The sequence below is a fragment of the Rhinolophus sinicus genome, chromosome 17 (assembly GCF_057876585.1).
Source record: "Rhinolophus sinicus isolate RSI-liver-muscle chromosome 17, RSI-T2T, whole genome shotgun sequence".
Lineage (NCBI taxonomy): Eukaryota > Metazoa > Chordata > Mammalia > Chiroptera > Rhinolophidae > Rhinolophus > Rhinolophus sinicus.
Window position 1 is genome coordinate 208,190,385 of NC_142517.1, and position 17,736 is coordinate 208,208,120.

The window sequence follows — 17,736 nt, forward strand, 5'->3', positions numbered from 1 at the left end:
TGGGGAAACAATATCGGCAGAAATTCAAAGAATGGATGGATCACGAGACTATGCAAAGGTGCTCAACATGGCTAATAAAGAAACAGACAAAATGCAAATATCCCACCTCTAACTAATAATGTCCAATGTGAGCAAGAATGTGGGAAAACAGGTGCTTTTAGATATTTTGGTAGGAGTGTAAATTGCTCCAACTTATGTTGTAGGAGAGAAATTTGGCCCCCACCATTTATAATATGCTTGCCCTGTACAATCCAATCCCCCCAGAATAACCTGAACATTTATTTTTAAAAATGCATAAAATGCGTAGATATCTGCACATTAAAACAACAAGAACAACAACAGCAAAACAAACCTAGAGGAAAGAGTATGCAGTGAACGCCCCCACGCAGCGACCCCTGGCTGGCCGAGGAGGGCAGCCTGACGCTCCCTGTGTTCTCTGCCTCCCAGGGCTTTCTGTACCGGGCCTTGGGCTTCACCTTGGCCACAGGCCTGGAGGCCGACAAAGTGGAGGTGCTGCTGCTGGAGCTGCTGTACAAGACTGACTACGGCAACGACTTCGACCGGGAGGTGAGGGCGTCCCGCCGTCCCCTCCTATCTGTCGGAGCCCTCCGGACCTCGGGGAACACGGCGTGTGCATGCCTGCCTGCATGTGTGCGTGCATGCGTGCATGGCGTGCATATGCGTGCATGTGCCTGTGCGCGTACATGCATGCATGTGCGTACTAGTTTGTGCGTGCGTGCATATGCATGTGGGGGGGCTGCTCCTCTGCCCCCTGCCTGCCCCCTCACCCCGGCTGGCTGGGTCTCCCCGCAGGGCGTGATTCTGTGCTTTGGCCTGTGTGCCCGGGGCCAGGTGAGCACAGTGCTGAACGTGCTGCATGACTTTGAGGAGAGGATCCAGGAGTCGGAGCAGTCCTGGCAGATCGGCGCCTGGCGGGTAAGGCAACCTCGCTCCACAACGGGTCTCCCGGGCCCTCTTAGAACAGTAGTGCTCTCAGCACACAACCAACGTTCTGACTCGGTCACAATAAGAAATCCCGCTCTGTGAGTCCTTTTGCCAAAAGGGCTGAGATTGGAGGCTGTCTGCAACCAAGCTTTACTGTTGGATCATCTAAAGTACGCAGGGGAGGGCTTTTCTAAGACCCAGTATTACAGAGGAGTCCTAGCCTCTTGCTGCTCTCGAGGGGCACCTCTGGGTGCTGGTTGGAAATGCAGGTCCCAGGCCTCACCCAGACCCATCCACCGAATCTGAAGAGGCTACAGGTGCTTTCCATGTATCGGGAGCTCTGCCTCAGTGAACCAATGGGGCTGGGATGGAGGGGCTGCAATGTCCACTGTCGTGTAGATGAGAACACTGAAGCTTGCCCAAAGGCAAGCAGCTGGCCAGTGGTGAAACCAGGAGTTGGACCCAGGCAACCCCTGGGTGGCCTCTCTGATCAACTTCCTGCCACCAGGTGGATACCACAGGCTGGCTGAGCTCCCAGTAGGCAACCATCTGAAGTCGCTGATGCCTCAGGCTTTGGCTTTGACCTTGGACACTTGCGCTGGGGCCTGGCAGGTTGGAGGAAGAGAATCCAGAGTGTCCCAGGCTTCTGCCCTAGGTTTTGTACAGAGCAGGGTCTGAGCCCTGCATTTCTCCTCACAGCCTGGCAGGGCGTGGGTGCCCTTACGCCTCTCCCACATTGGGTTTGGTAGCCTCCAACATGTCCTCCCAGCAGAGGAGGGCCGAGGCTCTCTGTTCCCATGGACCCCCAGCATCACGAGAGCCCGTGGCGCAGAGCAGGAGCCTGGCAGGTGGAGGTAAGATGGAGTGGACAGCCAGCTTCTGATTGGGGGTGTCCACGTGAACCACCTGCTCACAGCTAACGGGTGGTCCTGGCCCTGGTCTGACTTGCTCACCACTCTATGCCCAGGGCCTGGCATGTCATAGGTGCTCAATAAAGAACCGTTGGATGAAGGAATAAATAAATGAGTATTTCAGGCACCTTCAGCTGATTCAGTGGCTCTTTTGGTCTTGTGACCAGAGACTCTCCGTGTGCACGTGGGGCAGAGCCTGCTCCCTCCCAGACGGCGGAGTCGAGCAGTTCACCCCCACCCGGTGCTTCTTCCCCTCTCGCTGACCTTGCAGAAAGACCATCCCTGGAGGCGGGAGACTGTGAAGAGTGCCCTCATGGTGATGTACAGCTGTGTGGCCACATACTGCCACCCGCAGATGCTCCTCACCCACGTGGATAAGCCCCTCACCTCGAAGATCATTCACCACTACACCAGCAGCTGCCAGGTGACCCCAGGATGCCACAGGCCCACATCCAGTGCCTGGGGATGCCCTCCTTGTGCCAGGCTGGTGGAGAGTGACCCTGCATCATTTTCTGGGTGGTGGTAAAGCCAGGAGTTGGATCCAGGCAGCCCGTGACCCATATCAAGACAACCAGGAGTCCTATCTGACATCCAGCATGTGGGAAACCCACTGGCCCTACCGTGCTATTCTCTGCTGCAGGGCGAGGTGGGGGACAGCCCTTTCCCCGAGTGCTGGGAGGGGTGAGCATGTGTCCCCAGAAGTCACAGGATAAACCCTCCTCTTTCCAGCCTCTCTCCCTCTACCTTCATTTCTGCCCCCTTCTGAACCCCCAGACACCTAACCCAAGCCCTTTCGTAAGGGACAAAAAATAGGGTTGTCTTCAGAATTGCAAACGGACTAGCTACTTTCTCGGAATAACAAGGAGGAGAAAGCACAGAGAACGAAGCAAACATTATTTTATTATTATTATTGTTTTTTAAATTATAGTAAAAATAGACATAACATAAAATTATTAGTCATTAGTCATGAGCCCTTTTTAAATGGCATTAAGTACATTCACATAGTTGTGCAGCCATCACTATCATCCATCTCCAGCGCATCTTGTAAACTGAAACTCTGCATCCATCAATCTATTGCCCATCCCCGCTCCCCTCAGCCCCTGGCACCCACCGCTCTCTGTGGGTCTCTGTGAATGACCACTCCAGGTACCTCACTGAAGTGGAATCGCACAGTGTTTCTCCTTTTGTGTCTGCCTTATTTCACTTGAAATAATTGTCCTCAAGGTTCATCCGTGTCGTAAAAACAAATATGATTTAATCTCAATAAGTTACTCTACCTCTTCGGTGACACATAGGGCTTGCTGCCCCTGGTGAGTGAAGCTGCCCCCTGACTGGCATTGTGGCCCTTGGGTACAGTTGTGGGGGTCCTGGGGGAGGCAGCACCTTCTCCGGAGCTCTGGAGCCCGGCCCACGTCCCACCACATGGCAGAAGGACAGAACGAGGCTGGCCGCCCTCTGAGTGCCCCTGACATTGACTGTTCCTCAGTGCCGAGGAAGGGGCATCCCTATGCGGCTGCAGGGTCCGGCAGTCAGGGCTGTGGCTCGGGACCCCCGGATCACTCACAACGTGCTCCTTCCTTCCCCTGGTCTTGGTCTGGGCGCAGGACATCTGCCTCAAAATGGCCTTCATGAAGAGCGTGATGCAGATCGCTAATGCCATCAGAAACATCACGGACCTGGAGGACTTTCAATTTGCCCAAAAGACGACTCTTACTGCCATTCTAATGGTAAGCCTGTGGCACTTCCTCGGCCCTGGGGGGTGTTGGGGTCTAACTCTGCTGACTGGCTTCCACCTTGACAGAGTTTTTCCGAATTTCTGAGGGCATCTGAGGGACAAGGCGGGTACAGGGGTCTCTGAAGCCCTTTTCTGTCTCAGTTCTGCTTTTATCCAACTGTAGGAGTTCCGAGTATGATATTCTTGTATCTTATAAGGGGTTTCATGGCCAGGAAACAGTTGGGTTCTGTGGTGGCCCCGAGATGGCTTGTTTAGCACTGGGAGACAGAGGTCCACAGGGTCAGGCCCCAGACTTTCTCCATAGGAGGGACCTAGGCGGTAGGCATCTGCTGCAGGCAGGACTTAGAGCTGGTTTTGCACAGAACTTTGGTAAGAGCTAGAAAATGTCAACTGCCCAAAGGCAAGAAGCGATGACAGGGACTGATGGAGTTTGTGGGACAGCCCTGTCCCTGTCCCCACACCTCCCCACTCCATTACAATGCCTTGCCCCTGGAAACCGCTCCAGCTGAGCTGGAAGCAGTTCTGGAAGGAAGTGTCATTTCGTGTGTTATACGTGTGTCATTTCACGCCAGCCCGGCACAGCCCTGTAAAACAGGCCACCGAGTCCTCGTTCTACATGTGAGGGTTCTTGGGTTCAGGCAGGGGAAGTGGTTTGCCCAAGAAATACCTGCAAGTAAGGCAGGCCTGAGCGAGAAGCACAGACCCATCCGGAGCCCCACGCCTTTCACCAGATTTTGCTGCCTCCCCAAAAATGTCCAAGGCCAAGTGACCCTAAAAATGTCAGGTCTTCCTGGCACTAACACTGGGAAGTGCTGCCACCATTAGGGTCACTGTGAGTCGAGGTCCCCTCTCCTGCCTGGACCGGGACTCTGAGTGGCCTGGCAGCTCACTGCCCTGCTGGGTCGGGCAGGCGATCGTCAAGGAGGAACCCATGTACAGCCTCGTTTCTCCCGTGCGGGCCGTGGCGATGGATGCCCTCTCGCACATGAGGTGAGCAGGGCCCCTTCCTGTGCCCCAGGCGCTTGGGCTGGGTGAAGGCAAAGTCTGAGACCACCCCTCAGTGCTCCTTGGGCGGCTGCCCCACTTTGCCCTCCCCACCTCTTGAGCTCCCAGGTCAATGGGCCATCCTAGAAGACGGGGATTGGCTTCCACCAACTCTTTTCCATACTTCTCAACAATATTTCAAGCTGGCTCTTCTCCTTGGATTGGGAAGTGACTGGCAGATGGGTAGGCTGCTCTTCAGTCCATTAGGAGATGTTTTAGTAAGAAATCACGCAGTGACACTGAGTAGTACAGCAGGGACATGGCATCCTTCCATGGGCTCGGTCAAGGAATTTATTTATTGACACGATATTGATACAGTTAAGCCAAGTATTATAGTAATTATAAGCAATAAAATACCTGAGGTTGCCTTCCTGGAACTGTCCATCCACCGGTGGGGAGCAGGGGGTGGGAAGAAGCTATGTGTTTATAAAATTCGTGTTTGAAATAGTTGGGTCGTCTCTAGGAATTCTTCACCAATTTTAGGCAGAGTTGTCATTTAAGGTCATAGCAAAACTACTTGTTGCTTTACGAGGTAACACATAGACAGATTTTAAATAAATGTCACAAACATCCCTTCAGGGACTGGGGGAGGAGCCGGGCATGTGCTCAAGGAATTAGAAGTCAGAGCTGAGTGTCAACAAAAAAACCTAAGACCAGAAAAAAGTGGGCTACTAACAAGCTGCAATTCAGTTGCTGTATTAGGGGCTATAAAAAGGAGTTTGACTTCTGATCTGGGCTTAAACAAAGTACATGGATTTGGGTGGGAGCAGGAAGCTCTTGGCAGGACAGAACCCCTTTGGGGGGCAGAACTTCAGAGTTAAAGCAGGATGGGGGGCCCCTAATTCTGGAGGTGCAAGGGAGTCAATGGGGTTACTTTTAACAATATGGATTTTCTGACCCCACCCTAGACCTTTAAATAAAGATCCCTGGAGTCCAACATGGCCCCTGGGGCCCTTAAATTCTAATCTGCACCTCGGCTGATAACTATTGATTAAGGGATAGAAGGTAGATGAGCTGGGTGTATCAAGCAGCTGCCTACCACCCTGGAGGGTTTATTAAAACGCAAGTGGCTGGGCCCCACCTCCACAGTTTTTGATTCAGTAGCTCTGAGGTGGGACAATAGAATCTGCATTTCTAATAAGCTCCAAGGTAATATTGCTGCTGCAGTATTACACTTGACCCCTGGGCCAGGACCAGCCTGGGAGGCAGAATCCATGGTTGTGATCAGAGAGGAGCAATGCAAAGCTTCTGAGCAGGGGAGGGACAGGGTGAGGGCAGGCAACACGTAGGAGAGGTGGTCTGGGGCCCCTGAGCCTCCCCTTCAATCACAGACAGTCACTGGCCACTGATGGTTGGGCAGAGCCAGGGCCCCTGTGGAGGGGAGCATGCCTGAACCCCCATCCAGGGAAGCTGGCCTCTGCCTTGTTTTATGGCATGCCTGCACACCCCAGTGGGGCAGGGTCCCAGCTGCTCACTGACCACTCCTCTTGTCACTTGTTCTTTCCCTAGCAAAGTGAAGCCTTTCTACTCCATAGAGGAAAACAGTGAGCTGATGGATATCTGCATACATTCTTTAATTTCTCTCCAACCCCCAGGAGAGGACAATGAGTCCAGTAAGGTAGGTCCCTCCGGGCCACCTCATTTTCTGGGTCAGGACTTGGATATTTACATTCACATGGGCAGTGCCAAGAGCCCACCATCCTGAACCACCTGTGAGTGGTTAGAGGCAGCAAAGTGTGGCAGGCTCTGTGTAAAGTAATGCTAACTGCTGTAACAGATAAACCACAAATCTCTGATCTCTGTGGTTTAACAAGATGAAAGCTTATTTCACATTAAGTAAAGTCCACTTGGCAGTGGGGGTGGGAGTGGAGCTGTTTATGTAGTTATTCAGGCACCCTGCCATCTTCAATGCATAACTCTGAGAGTTCCTGGGTGTACTGATATCCAGCCTGGATAGGAAGAGTATGGAGGATTTATGAGCCACTTTGCCCACCTTCCATTGGCCAGAACTCAGTCACATAGCTCCACCTAGATGCAAGGGGTCCTGGGAAATGTAGTCCCTGACTGGATGGCTGTTTTCCCAGGAGCATTGTGGAAAAGGAGGATGAATCTTTTGTGGTCAGGTAGACATCTGTGCCTCCAGGGCCTGACCCTGGATGATGAGCCAGTAGAAGCTGGCTCTAGGAGTTCAGTTCTCTCCTTTGTAAAATTGGTTCCTCTTAAGATGCTGTCTTGTGTGTCACATGAGAAAATAAATGTGAAGAACTCAATTTGAGCAAAAGTAAAGGGGTGATTACCAAACCATTTCACACTGTGTGCCCCCTCATTGCTGCCCAGCTCTTCCCTCCCCGTTCTTGTCATAGACCCTGTACACGACTGCCCTGCATTCCCTGGAGCAGCTGATGGAGAGCCTCATGCAGAGACAGTTGGACCCTAAGGGTCTGCAGGAGATGGTGCATGTGAGTTGGTGGGCAGAGGACCAAGAGCCAGGGATGGTCAACCCTCCCAGAAAGCTGGTCTGAGGGCCAGAGTCTCTGGGGGAACCAGGGGGATGAGTTAAACATTGTTTTGGTAGTTTTATTTAGGTAAAATTTCAAATTTGCTTAAAAATTGCAAGAATAGTACAAAGAACTCCTGTATATTTTTCACCCAGATTCACAATTCTTAATATTTTGCCACAGTTTCTTTTTCTCTCTTTCTCCTCTCTCTCTCTCTCTCTCACACACACACACACACACTCACCTTTTGAATTATAGAGAGTTAGTCGCAGACATCAAGAACAAGAATATTCTCTTACATAACAATACAATGCTATATTCTAATCTTTGGTCCATATTCAAATTTCACTAGTTGTCCCAGTAATATCCTTTATAGCTGTTTTTCTGTGATCCCGGATCTAATCTGGATTACGCATTGCATTTAATTGTCATGTCTCTTTAGTCTCCATCAATCTGGAACAATTTCTTAGTCTTTCTTTGTCTTTCATAATCTTGTCATTTTTAAAACGATACTGGTCATTTATTTTTAAATTAGGTTGCTTGCTCTCTTATTATTAAATTTTCAGGGTTTTTATATGTTCTAGATGCAAGTCCTTTATCAGATATATAATTTGAAAATATTTTCTCCCAGTCTGTGACTTGTCTTTTCATTAATTTCACAGTGTCTTTTTAAGAGCAGAAGTTTTTAATTTTGATGAAGTCTAATTTATCCTTTTTTTTTTTTTTTTTTTTTTTATTGATCATGCTTTTGGTGTCACATCTAAGAAATCTTTGCCTAACCCAAGGTCACAAAGATTTCCTTCTAAAACTTTATAATGTCAGGTTTTACAATGAAGTCTATGATATATTGAAGTTTTGTATATGATGTGAGGTAGGGACCAAAGTTTATTTAATTTTTTTTCCCGTGGATAACCAATTACTGCAGCATCATTTGTTGAGAAGCCTCTTTTTTCCATTGAATTACCTTTGCACCTTTGTCAAAAATCAATTGACTGTGTATGTGTGGCTCTATTTCTGAACACTTATTCTGCTGCATTGATGTATTCATCTATTTTTACACCAGTGTTGTCCTGTCTTGATTACTATAACATTATAAGTCTTGAAATCAGAAGGAGATAGTATGAGTCCACCGACTTTATTTTTGGCTGCTACATCCCATGTATGCTGCGTCATGTTTTATTAAGCTCTGTCACTAGATGCATGAATGTTTAGGCCCTGGAATGCAGAGTGGGCTGTGCTCCTGGCCCTTTCACCACAGGCAAACATTTGGAGCAAGGCCAAACCCCTCAGTCAAGAGCCATCTTGGATGCTGGGGGGGCGCTCTCTCTCTCTGCCCACGGTCACATCACCCTTTTCTCCATTGAGGGGGCCTGGGAAGAAAACCAGAAGTGTCTAGGACCATCCAGAAACACTGAAAGTCCGATTCTGAGTAGGAGGGATGAGGAGGGCAATGGTTGGCCAGGGAAGGGCTGGCCCTGGGATTTTCATGCCCCCTTCGGTGTTCTGGGCTCTATCCACAGCTCCTGGAAAAGTGGATCTTGTCGGAGAGAGAATGGGAGAGAGAGAAGGCAATGAAACTCCATCTCCATCTCATGCAGATCTACGTCCAAAGCGTTGGAGTCTGTGTGAGTGCAGGGCCCCCCAGTCCCCCAGCCGGCTGCTGTGACGTCCGCAGAGACATTCCTGTCTCTGTCTGTGAGAAGAGGAAACACTTTTGAAACCAAGTCTCTCTCCCCTGAAGAGAGCCTTGGGAAGAGGCTGTCTCATTTGGGAACAGCAGAGACTCCTCGAGGAGCTAGTCTGGGGATCTGGGGTTGGGGAGTGAGGGTCTAGGCTTGGTGTGGATCCGAGTTCTGTGGGACCGAGGCTCATACCAGGGTGAGGGCCCTCTTTAAGAAAAAGGATACACAATTATGAACACCACATTAGTTAGAACAGTGAACACTCACTTAGAATGAGAAAATAAATCACTGCAAAATTACAAATTTTGCAAAGTTTGACAATCACGGAATCTAGAAAAAGTGATAAGGTGTTTTTGTTGATGAACCATCTGAGACCTCTCTTCCTACATTGGTTGGCTCCACACTCTTTGAGAGCCTGGTCCTCAGGGATGGTTGGCATTGGCAGGAGAACGATGGTTTCCTGGGGCTGGGGTGTGGGGACCAGCCTTAGGTCTCACGGCTGGTATATGGTGAAAATAGGGCAGGTGGCACCCCGGTGGGGACGCAGGTCCAGCATGATGAGGCGAGAGCCAAGACTATGGCTAAGTAACACCTGAGACACCGTGCACAGTGCATTCCCTGGATTCTCTGATGCCGTTCTCACGACATCCCCTGACAGAGGAGGCGCCATTATTATCAGACGAGGAACACGAGGGCTGGAGGTTAAGTACTTAGGTCACATAGCTAGAGAGCGGGGATGCCCAGACTTTAAACCCAGGGCTGTTACAGGAACAAGGCAGGCACCTGGACGTAGAACCTGGGCCCAAGGTCAGCTGGACTCCTCGGATCTCACTGCTCAGTCTCCAGGGGCCCAACTATGGGGTTCAGGAGGCAGAAACTTGGGCGGCGGGCGGATGGTGTCATCCTTCCCCTTCCCAGACAAGGGTGGTGTTTTCAGAGCAGGGTTCCCCCTCTCTAGCCACCCACTACACTGCCTCTGGGCAGTACCAGGCATGCATGCATGGACAAAGGGTATGACCCTTGGGGTCTCCTGTCCCCCAGATCCCCCTGAAGCTGGGGCAGTTTGGCGCGCTGGTTGGCCTCATTGCCCCGTGCACCTGTGACTCCCACAAAAGAACTCGTTTGGCCTCAATGGATGTCCTGTCCAGCCTGCTGGATCTTCACGGTATGGGGGAAGGGGGACATCAGGGCCAGCCTCTCCAGACCGGGAGGGAGGGCTGACACCAAGGATGTCAGCTGTGGGGCTGTCCTGGGGGAGTGTGGCCTCTCTGTGTAGACAAACAAGGGTGACAAGCAGAGATGGCAGAGGGGGTGCAGAGCTCATTGAGAGGCCATGGAAGCTTCCAGAAAGAGAGGCTCATTGGTGCAGCACAACTCACTGAAGGTGTGTGCTAGGCGCTGAGGGGCCCCGCTGGAACAAGGCCAGCTTACAGATACCAAGGGCACAGAAAAACTGGCCAGAAATGAGCTCCAGGGAGAATGCAGTGTGGTGACTTTCGGAGGGGGAGAGTTTGCCCCTGGCTTGGTGGCTGGTGGAGCGTCCATCATAGGAGGGCCTCCGGGACAACATTTGAGCCGTGTGCAGAAGTGGTGCAGGGAACAAGAGCAAAGACAAGAAGGGATAGGATGCCCAGATGCTGTAGTGTGGTCCAGGCCCGCAGACCCAAGGCCACCTGAGGGCCAGGGCAGGAGGCCACCATGACATGGCCCGTGACGGGGCCCTCTGTCCTTGATGATTATATCTGAAACTGTACCCCCAACAGCAAGCCAGACCTGCTCCTCATGGGATGCTTCCAAGGAGTTGGAGCTTGCGAGGTGCAAGGAGGACCTTCAGGGCTTGGACGTGGAGATTTTCAGCACGTCCGCCAGAATAGCCAAGGTGACAAGCCAGGAAGGTTGTGTGGGCTACTGGGCTGGTCTCCCGGTGCCTAGATCGTCTGTGGGGGGCAGGACTTTGCTCAACCTGGCTGTGCAGCCCCCATCCTCTGGGAATCACAGCTTCCGTGGCCTTGGGTCCAACTCATGCCATCCATACTTAAAAGGCCTACAATGTATAAGGTCCCCACGGGGGTGCCTTCCACACAGTAAGTGCTTAAAAGTCTCCAGCTGTCTTCTCTCCATCCCTGTGATGTGGTACAGTGAGGGTGGAAGGGAGCCAGAAAGAATTGAACACGAGGCTGTGGCAAAGGCTTTGAGAGACGATGGGCTGTGATCGTCTCCCTGAGCCGGGGCTGTGACGTCGAGCAGAAGAGGGAGGTCCATCAGTGGTGACAGGTGGGGGTGGGGGACTGGGCCTGGGAGTTTGGTTGTTGGACCCCAGGAATGGCCTGCTCTGGTCCTAGGTGGCTTGCATGCAGTTTAATTGCGATGAAGTGGTCTCGCTCATCCAGAAGCTCTGTGAAAACATCGGGGCAATGGACCTCCAGCACGACCAGGCCTCCGTCACCTGGATAGGCACTTTCCTCCAGATGCGGGTCAAGGAGCTAGAGGACAAGGTGGCAGAGCTGTGGCCAGGCCACCTGGGGCCTGGGGCTGCCTGGTACACCCAGGCTAGAGGGTGGGCAAGGGCCCCGCTGCACTCGCTGAGGACGCCTCCCAAACCCTGCTTGTAAAGAGGAGAAGGAAGTAGAGTTCTAGAATGAGAAAGAAATGTGTTGAAGGAAGCCCGGATAGTAAGTGAATGGGGACTGAGTCCGTGGCTCTCTCTCCCAGAGGGCGCTGCTTCCCACACGGAAAACCTAATAAAGTCCAGGAAAAGACCCAAAGGATTCGTGGGAGGGGGCGCTGGAGCATCGTGAGGTTGGGCAAGTTCCCTGGAGCAGGGGTGTGCGGTGGGCTGAGACTGGAAGCCCCTGAGGGCCAGGCCGCCCTGGTGATGCGGGCCCTGCACACCCCCCCCCCCCAGGTGGCTGAGATCCTGGGCGCCATCCTGGTCCAGCTGCCCACGGTGGACCACCTGGAGGTGCGGGGCCTTCTCATCGAGGGCATCCTCCGGCTGGCACACTACCACCAGGAGACAGTCCTCACGGTGCTCCTGAGGCAGCCACTGCCCATGGAGAGGTGGGTGCCCCGGGTGGGGGGCCACGGCCTGCTGTGCAACTCAGGCCATGCCCGGTTCACCTTGTCTGACATGTCCGAGAGGACGGGGCCTTGACAGTGCCTTGTCTGACCCTCTCCCCCATCTCCCACGGGAAGTACAGTCTTTGGGGAACCGGAGACCCAGTTTTGTGAATTCAGTTTTGTGAACAAGCATCTTCTTGTTCAATTGGATCTTGTTGGACTTGTCTCGTCAGTCGTTTAGAACCCACCAGGACCCCACCTCCCTGTATGTGTGTAACCAGACTCATCAAGTCCCTGCCCTAGATAGAGCCCTGCCCTTCTCAGCAGGGCCACGGCCTTGGACTTGGGGATCAGGAAATCCACTGCAAATTGTAGTCTGGCAGGTTCCCTGGCTTCTGCAGGCCTCCTGTCCTCTCCTGCCGAATGTGGAGGTGAAAACTCTTCCTCAAAGATGTAGTGAGAGGAGGAAGAGAGACAACATGAGCCAGGTGCCTCGGACCAGCCTGACATAAGTCGGGCGCTTGGAGGCTATTACCAGATGTGTTCATAGGTCATCAAACTGTAGACCTGCTGAGATCTCCAAGGTCACTTAGCTGTGGAGTCGGGGCTTCCAAGGGGGCTGCAGCTTTCCCGGGGGTACTGTGAGCTGGGTCAGAGAAAGGTGGCTGAGTGTGGAGCCAGGGACCTGGGTTCTAGCTACACAACCTTTGACGGCTCACCCCTGTTCCCTAAGATTCAGCTTCGTGAGTCCAACCACTACTCAGGGGGCTGCTGGGAGAGCCATAAGGCTCTTATCCACCAGGGCACTTGGCAGGTAACTCACAGTCCTTGTGCCCTGTCTTTGGCTAGCCACCTGGTGGAGGTGTGGCTGGCTGTGGCGGACAACGCGCCCTTTGCCCGGATGATGCTGCAGGGGCTGATGGGCCGGCTGCAGCTGCGGTTCACCCCCAGGGCCACCGCCACCTCCAAGGCTGACATCTGGCGCCTGGCCGCAGTGGACCCTCTGATGGTGAGTCTCAGGGGCAGGCCCCAGGGCTCCCTGGGAGGCTGCGAGTAGGAGTGCCGACGCCTCCTGCCATTGTCCCTGCAGACTCTATGCACCATCCACCTTCTCATCGAGAAGATGGACAAGGAGGATAAGCTCCCGGACGTCTTCCCAGACCTCATCTACACCTTCCTGCTGCAGCTCAGCAGCAGCCAGGGGCCGGAGGCTGTGTCGCCCGTCCTGAAGACGTGGAGACTCGTCCACACGGGGACCCTGCCCGAGGAGATCAACCTGAAAAGGTACTCTTGAGGGCAGGCAGTGTGGGGTGCAAGGTGCCCTGGGCTGGAAGTGGCGTCAGGCTGCTTCTTAGAAGTCACCAGACTCCAAGAGTCACCTTCACTGAGAGGCCTTTGCCATCCCCTCTTGGTGGGGAGGAGAAGTCTCTGGAAGCTGATCTTGCTCACACCGCTCCCTCACGTGTGTCCAGCACGGCGCAATTTTCAGAATTTGCAGACCCACCCACTGTCTCATGTGACCACCCCTTAGCGCCCTGAGCAGGCCGAGCAGGTGTTGGGACCCGCCGTCACAGACTGGATGTGGTGCTTGCCCCTCTGAGGCGCCTTGGGTGCCCGGCGGGGCTGCCACATCATGACACGGTCCCACTTTCTTCCAGGATCACGATCAAATCCATGCAGCTTTTGTTCAAGAGACTGAACAGTGAGCGGCTGGTTAAAACCCTGGATGAGCAGGGTGTGTGGGACCTGCTGGAGAGCGGCTCCACCTTCTTGCAAGGAGTGGGCCTGCTGGCCAGGTGGGCACCCAGGCTCCCACAGGGAGGGCAGGGGGACTTGCAGAGGCACCTCCTTGCTGGAGAGTCTAGGTGGGAGCTGAACGCCTCACTTCTGGGGGGATTGCCAGGTTGACCCGTGTCCCAGACTCTGGGATGGCAGCAGCATGCAGGGCAAAGCGTCTTTTATTCCAACCCTTCGTGCCCCAGGGCAGGAAATGTGATGTCAGAGGAGGCCTGGTGCTTGCCCAAGGTCACACAGGGCTTCAGAGCAGGGCCAGGTCAAGGGATCGCTCCGAAGCAGCCCTCATTCAGTCCCCTTTTATAAAAAGGCGATGGAAAGTAAGCACTTCACTGACACCCCCTGGCAAGGAGGGAGAGGCCCAGAGGTGCTAGATCTGCTCACAGCCTCTTGCTCTGCCCTGCTGGCAGGAGCTCAGAAGCCGTCCCCGCTCACCCGGTGGGCTGTGGTTCCCTCTGCAGGCTGTACATTCGGAACATGGAAGGCTACGGGCGAAGGCTGTCGGAGCTGGTGCTCAGAGGCATGGACTCCGAGGTCCTGGGCTGCCGTGTCAGCAGCACGGTGGTCTGCGTGGAAGTGAGGCGCTGGGTGTGGAGGAGAGATGGGCTGGGGAGGGTGGTGGGCGACCCCGCTCTCTTGGGAGGCTTATCTCAGGGGCAGGTGCCCAGGCCCTGCGGGGCGTCTGAGTCCAGGGGCAGGTGAGCATCCTTCATTTGTGTGCTCGTTCACTCATTCATTCCTTCTTCACAGGAGTAGTTCTGGGCCCTGAGGGGAAAGGGGCTCCGATGCGGCCTGTGCCCTGCAGGTGGCGCTGAGTGATGTGTGACGCGGGGAGTGGTGGCAACACCCCGGATGGCCCCTTGGGCTGAGTGACTTGCCAGGGTCCCACAGTGGTCAGGCACAGGAGCCAAGAGTCGGTCCCAGGAGTTCAGGCTCCAAATCCTGTCCTATTCACAGGGGCCATTCTGAGCCCTGCATATAATTGCGCGGCCCGTCTTGGGCCTAAGAAACGGGCCTCGACTGGGGATAACTGTAAAAAGTTCTCCTTTCTAGTTCATGAGCGACCCAATTCTATACCAGGCGAAGCTGCTGAAGCCTGCCGTGCTGCTGCTGGAGAAGGGCGTGGGCCAGCAGGACGAGGCCCTGCGGGTGTTGTCCCTGCGCGCCCTCGGCAACATGGCCCTGGGCGCCCCCAAGAAGGTGCCGCTCCCCACCCTGAGCCCGAAGGCCGGGCGCAGTGTCCATGCTGGAGTGGTCCTGTCACCCAGGGAGGTCACGGGGCGGGGGGTCAGGGGGCTGAGGGCTCCCTGTGCCCCCAGGTGCGGCGCTACCGGAAGCTGCTACTGGAGAAGTGCCTGTGTTCCCTGAGGGAGCCCAGCAGCACCAGCGTGCCCTCCGAGGCCATGGAGGCCCTGGCCAAGATCCTGGCCGAGCTCCGGGAAGGGGACATGGGCTCCTTCTTTGACGCCGTCTCTGAGCAGTGCAGGGCCTTCTTTGACAACGTGAGTCCCCAGGAGAGCCTTGCTGGGCCCTGGGCCTCAGTGGGGGCTCCGCAGATGCCTGCCCAGGGAGAGAGTGAGCACGTCTGAGCCCCCAAGTAGAAGATGCACTGGGACCTGCACACAGAGCAGCAGGTCCGACTTGGCTCTGGTCATCGATTGCCTGATTCTGGGATCTTGTACAAAAAAAAAAAAAAAAAAGCTTGTTCTAGGGCCCACGGGACCTTTCTCCTTGCTATTTGGGAACGAGCTTCCCTTTCTACTTCCTTGCAGCCCACAAATGTTCTCTGGGCATCTGTGACGTGCCAGGTGGGGACTCAGCTAGGCAGTGGTGTGTGCGTAGACTCAACACGGCCCTCATCTAGGAAGTGAAGCTCACAAGTACCAGTTATGCCCGGTCTGGGAGCCCTGCAGGAGAGACTCTGTCCTGATGGAATGGTCCAGAAGGCTTTGCAGGGGTCGTGGCATTTAAAAAGGTCCACGGAGAACGGCTGGGGTTTTGCTGGGCTTCTTGCTCCCCGAGTTTCAGAACTTGTTTGTGTGTGTTGGTTGCAGGAGAGCGAGCAGCTGCGCTTGAAAGCCTTCCTCCTCTTTGGGAAGCTGGCAAAGGTGGTCAGGATTTCCAAGAAGCATTTCTTCAAGGAGGAAGTGAAGAAAGCCTGGGTCCCCCTCATGCTGCACTGCCAGGACCCCTGCTCCAATGCAGCCCAAGTATGACACACCCTCGTCCTTGTCCCAAAGCCTGGGCCCTCACTGTCCCCAAGAGGAAAATGCTCTCTAGGTATGCTGGCTTAGCTACCTGCGGGCTTCCTCCACCTAACTCAGTCTCCCCGAGAGCCCTGCAGCCACACACCAGGCTGGAGAAAGGGGCCATTCAAGGCAACCCACAAACTGGCTTACCGAGGAGTCTCATCTCTGTGGGAGCTGGGTTTCCTTTTCGTCCAGTCACCGCCTGCAAGCATCCTCCAGCCGTCTCCTTTTCTTCTACCAGTTTCACTTTTTGGTATTATGACCCATTCATGTTTAAAACTCACCCTGAATCTTTCTTTACCTGCTCCCTACGGGGCAGGCTTGTACGCGCGGGGAGGGGGCTGTGAGGGGCAGCAGAGAGGTACCTGGCTCTGCCACGCTGTTCCTTCTCCTGGCCCAAGCCCCAACTCTTCCACTGGTTGAGGTGGAAGGAGGGGGAAAGAGAGACCCCAGTCTCCGAGTCTAACTGCTGCCTCTCAGGCTAACACGGGCTGGCTGCAGACGCAAGCGTAGTGGCTAGCCTCAGCGACGCTGCTGCCACTGCTGTCCCTGAGGAATAGATGCCCCAACATCTGTCTTCCTGCCCTCTAGTGTCCTGTCATTATCCTCCGGTGGCCTAACCCACTGGAGGCCAGAGCCCAAGGGGCCTAGTTGCTGCAGGGATAGGAAGAGCTGGGTGCAGGAGGTCTGGGGGGATGAGAAAGCTTGCCGGGTCCTGACCATCGCAGCCTGGCCTCGACCCAATCTCCTGGAGGGGCAGTTCCCAGGCTGGGCTGCTGATGGCGTGAAGGTGCTGGCTAGGGGGCAAGTGGGCTGCCTCTGCCACCAAGGGGCTTTTCATAGTTGTGCACACAGCCATGATGTAGGCAGGCGGGGCTCGGGTCCCGCCCTCGTTCAGCTCCTTGAGGCTTTTCCAGGGCTACCCTCTGACTTTCTCCACGGAACGCAGCCCTGACAGCCTCACCCCTCGTGTGAACCCCCTCGGTCTGCCTGACGCTTCTCCTGCTGCCCTGTGTCCCTCCAGGCCTGTATGGCTACCATGTATCAGTGTGTGCACTTCTGGGGCTGGAAGGCTCTGGAAGACTCCTCGGGGAGAAGCGATGCCACTGGGGCTGACCAGATGACCGTGTTCCAGATGACCTTCTGCTCCATGCTGGTGAGGAGGCTGAGGGGGACGGATCTGTTGGAGGTGCCCGCCCAGTGGCTTGGGCCTTAGGGTCTCAGCTCCCACAGAGGTCTATCCTGTGACCCTGTGTTCACCTTCTAGACATGAAGTGTCAAGACTAGTGCTGGCCAACAGAAATAGAATGCAAGCCATATCCGCATTTTTAAATTTTCTAGTAGCCATGTTAACAACAGTGGAAAGAGGTGAAACCAAATTTAATATTTAATTTAACCCAATAGATCCAAATCATTTTCATTTCAACAGGTAATCACTATAAAATGTATTAATTTCAGGCTAACCACATTTCAAGTGCTCAAAGGCCACATGTGGCCACTGGATACTGTACTGGACAGCACGGGTTGTGGACAAATATAATCTCTTGTCTGGGTCAGATAATAATGTAACAGGTGGATGAAGGTTGCCCAGTCTCTCATTTGCTGTGTGATGCTGGGATGGGCGCTTGCCCTCTCTGGGCAGACCCTCCTGCTTCAGACAGATGGGAATGCAGGACAACTTCCAAGGCTCTGTGTGTCACTTATTTGCAGACTCAGAAAAAGCCTGCTGTTCTCTACAGTTTCTTGTTAGAAACAATGACCTATGTTAAAAGTAATTTTTCAACGATCAGACTCGCTTCCTGCGACCTGGCGGGTAAG

General features: G+C 54.0%; 1 protein-coding gene across 1 annotated transcript in view; it reads left to right on the forward strand.

Annotated features, from left to right (window-relative positions):
• Positions 1 to 17,736, forward strand: part of MROH2A (maestro heat like repeat family member 2A) — a 41,935-nt gene that overhangs the window by 23,257 nt on the left and 942 nt on the right. The window contains exons 20-40 of the mRNA XM_074331576.2: positions 448 to 567; positions 814 to 936; positions 2,128 to 2,280; positions 3,461 to 3,583; positions 4,502 to 4,581; positions 6,145 to 6,253; positions 6,999 to 7,094; positions 8,654 to 8,758; positions 9,857 to 9,980; positions 10,579 to 10,694; positions 11,158 to 11,310; positions 11,721 to 11,875; positions 12,725 to 12,884; positions 12,966 to 13,159; positions 13,534 to 13,671; positions 14,131 to 14,245; positions 14,723 to 14,869; positions 14,989 to 15,171; positions 15,724 to 15,879; positions 16,943 to 17,074; positions 17,629 to 17,731. Coding sequence (XP_074187677.2) covers positions 448 to 567; positions 814 to 936; positions 2,128 to 2,280; positions 3,461 to 3,583; positions 4,502 to 4,581; positions 6,145 to 6,253; positions 6,999 to 7,094; positions 8,654 to 8,758; positions 9,857 to 9,980; positions 10,579 to 10,694; positions 11,158 to 11,310; positions 11,721 to 11,875; positions 12,725 to 12,884; positions 12,966 to 13,159; positions 13,534 to 13,671; positions 14,131 to 14,245; positions 14,723 to 14,869; positions 14,989 to 15,171; positions 15,724 to 15,879; positions 16,943 to 17,074; positions 17,629 to 17,731 — 2,785 coding nt within the window. The remainder of the gene's footprint in view (positions 1 to 447; positions 568 to 813; positions 937 to 2,127; positions 2,281 to 3,460; positions 3,584 to 4,501; positions 4,582 to 6,144; positions 6,254 to 6,998; positions 7,095 to 8,653; positions 8,759 to 9,856; positions 9,981 to 10,578; positions 10,695 to 11,157; positions 11,311 to 11,720; positions 11,876 to 12,724; positions 12,885 to 12,965; positions 13,160 to 13,533; positions 13,672 to 14,130; positions 14,246 to 14,722; positions 14,870 to 14,988; positions 15,172 to 15,723; positions 15,880 to 16,942; positions 17,075 to 17,628; positions 17,732 to 17,736) is intronic.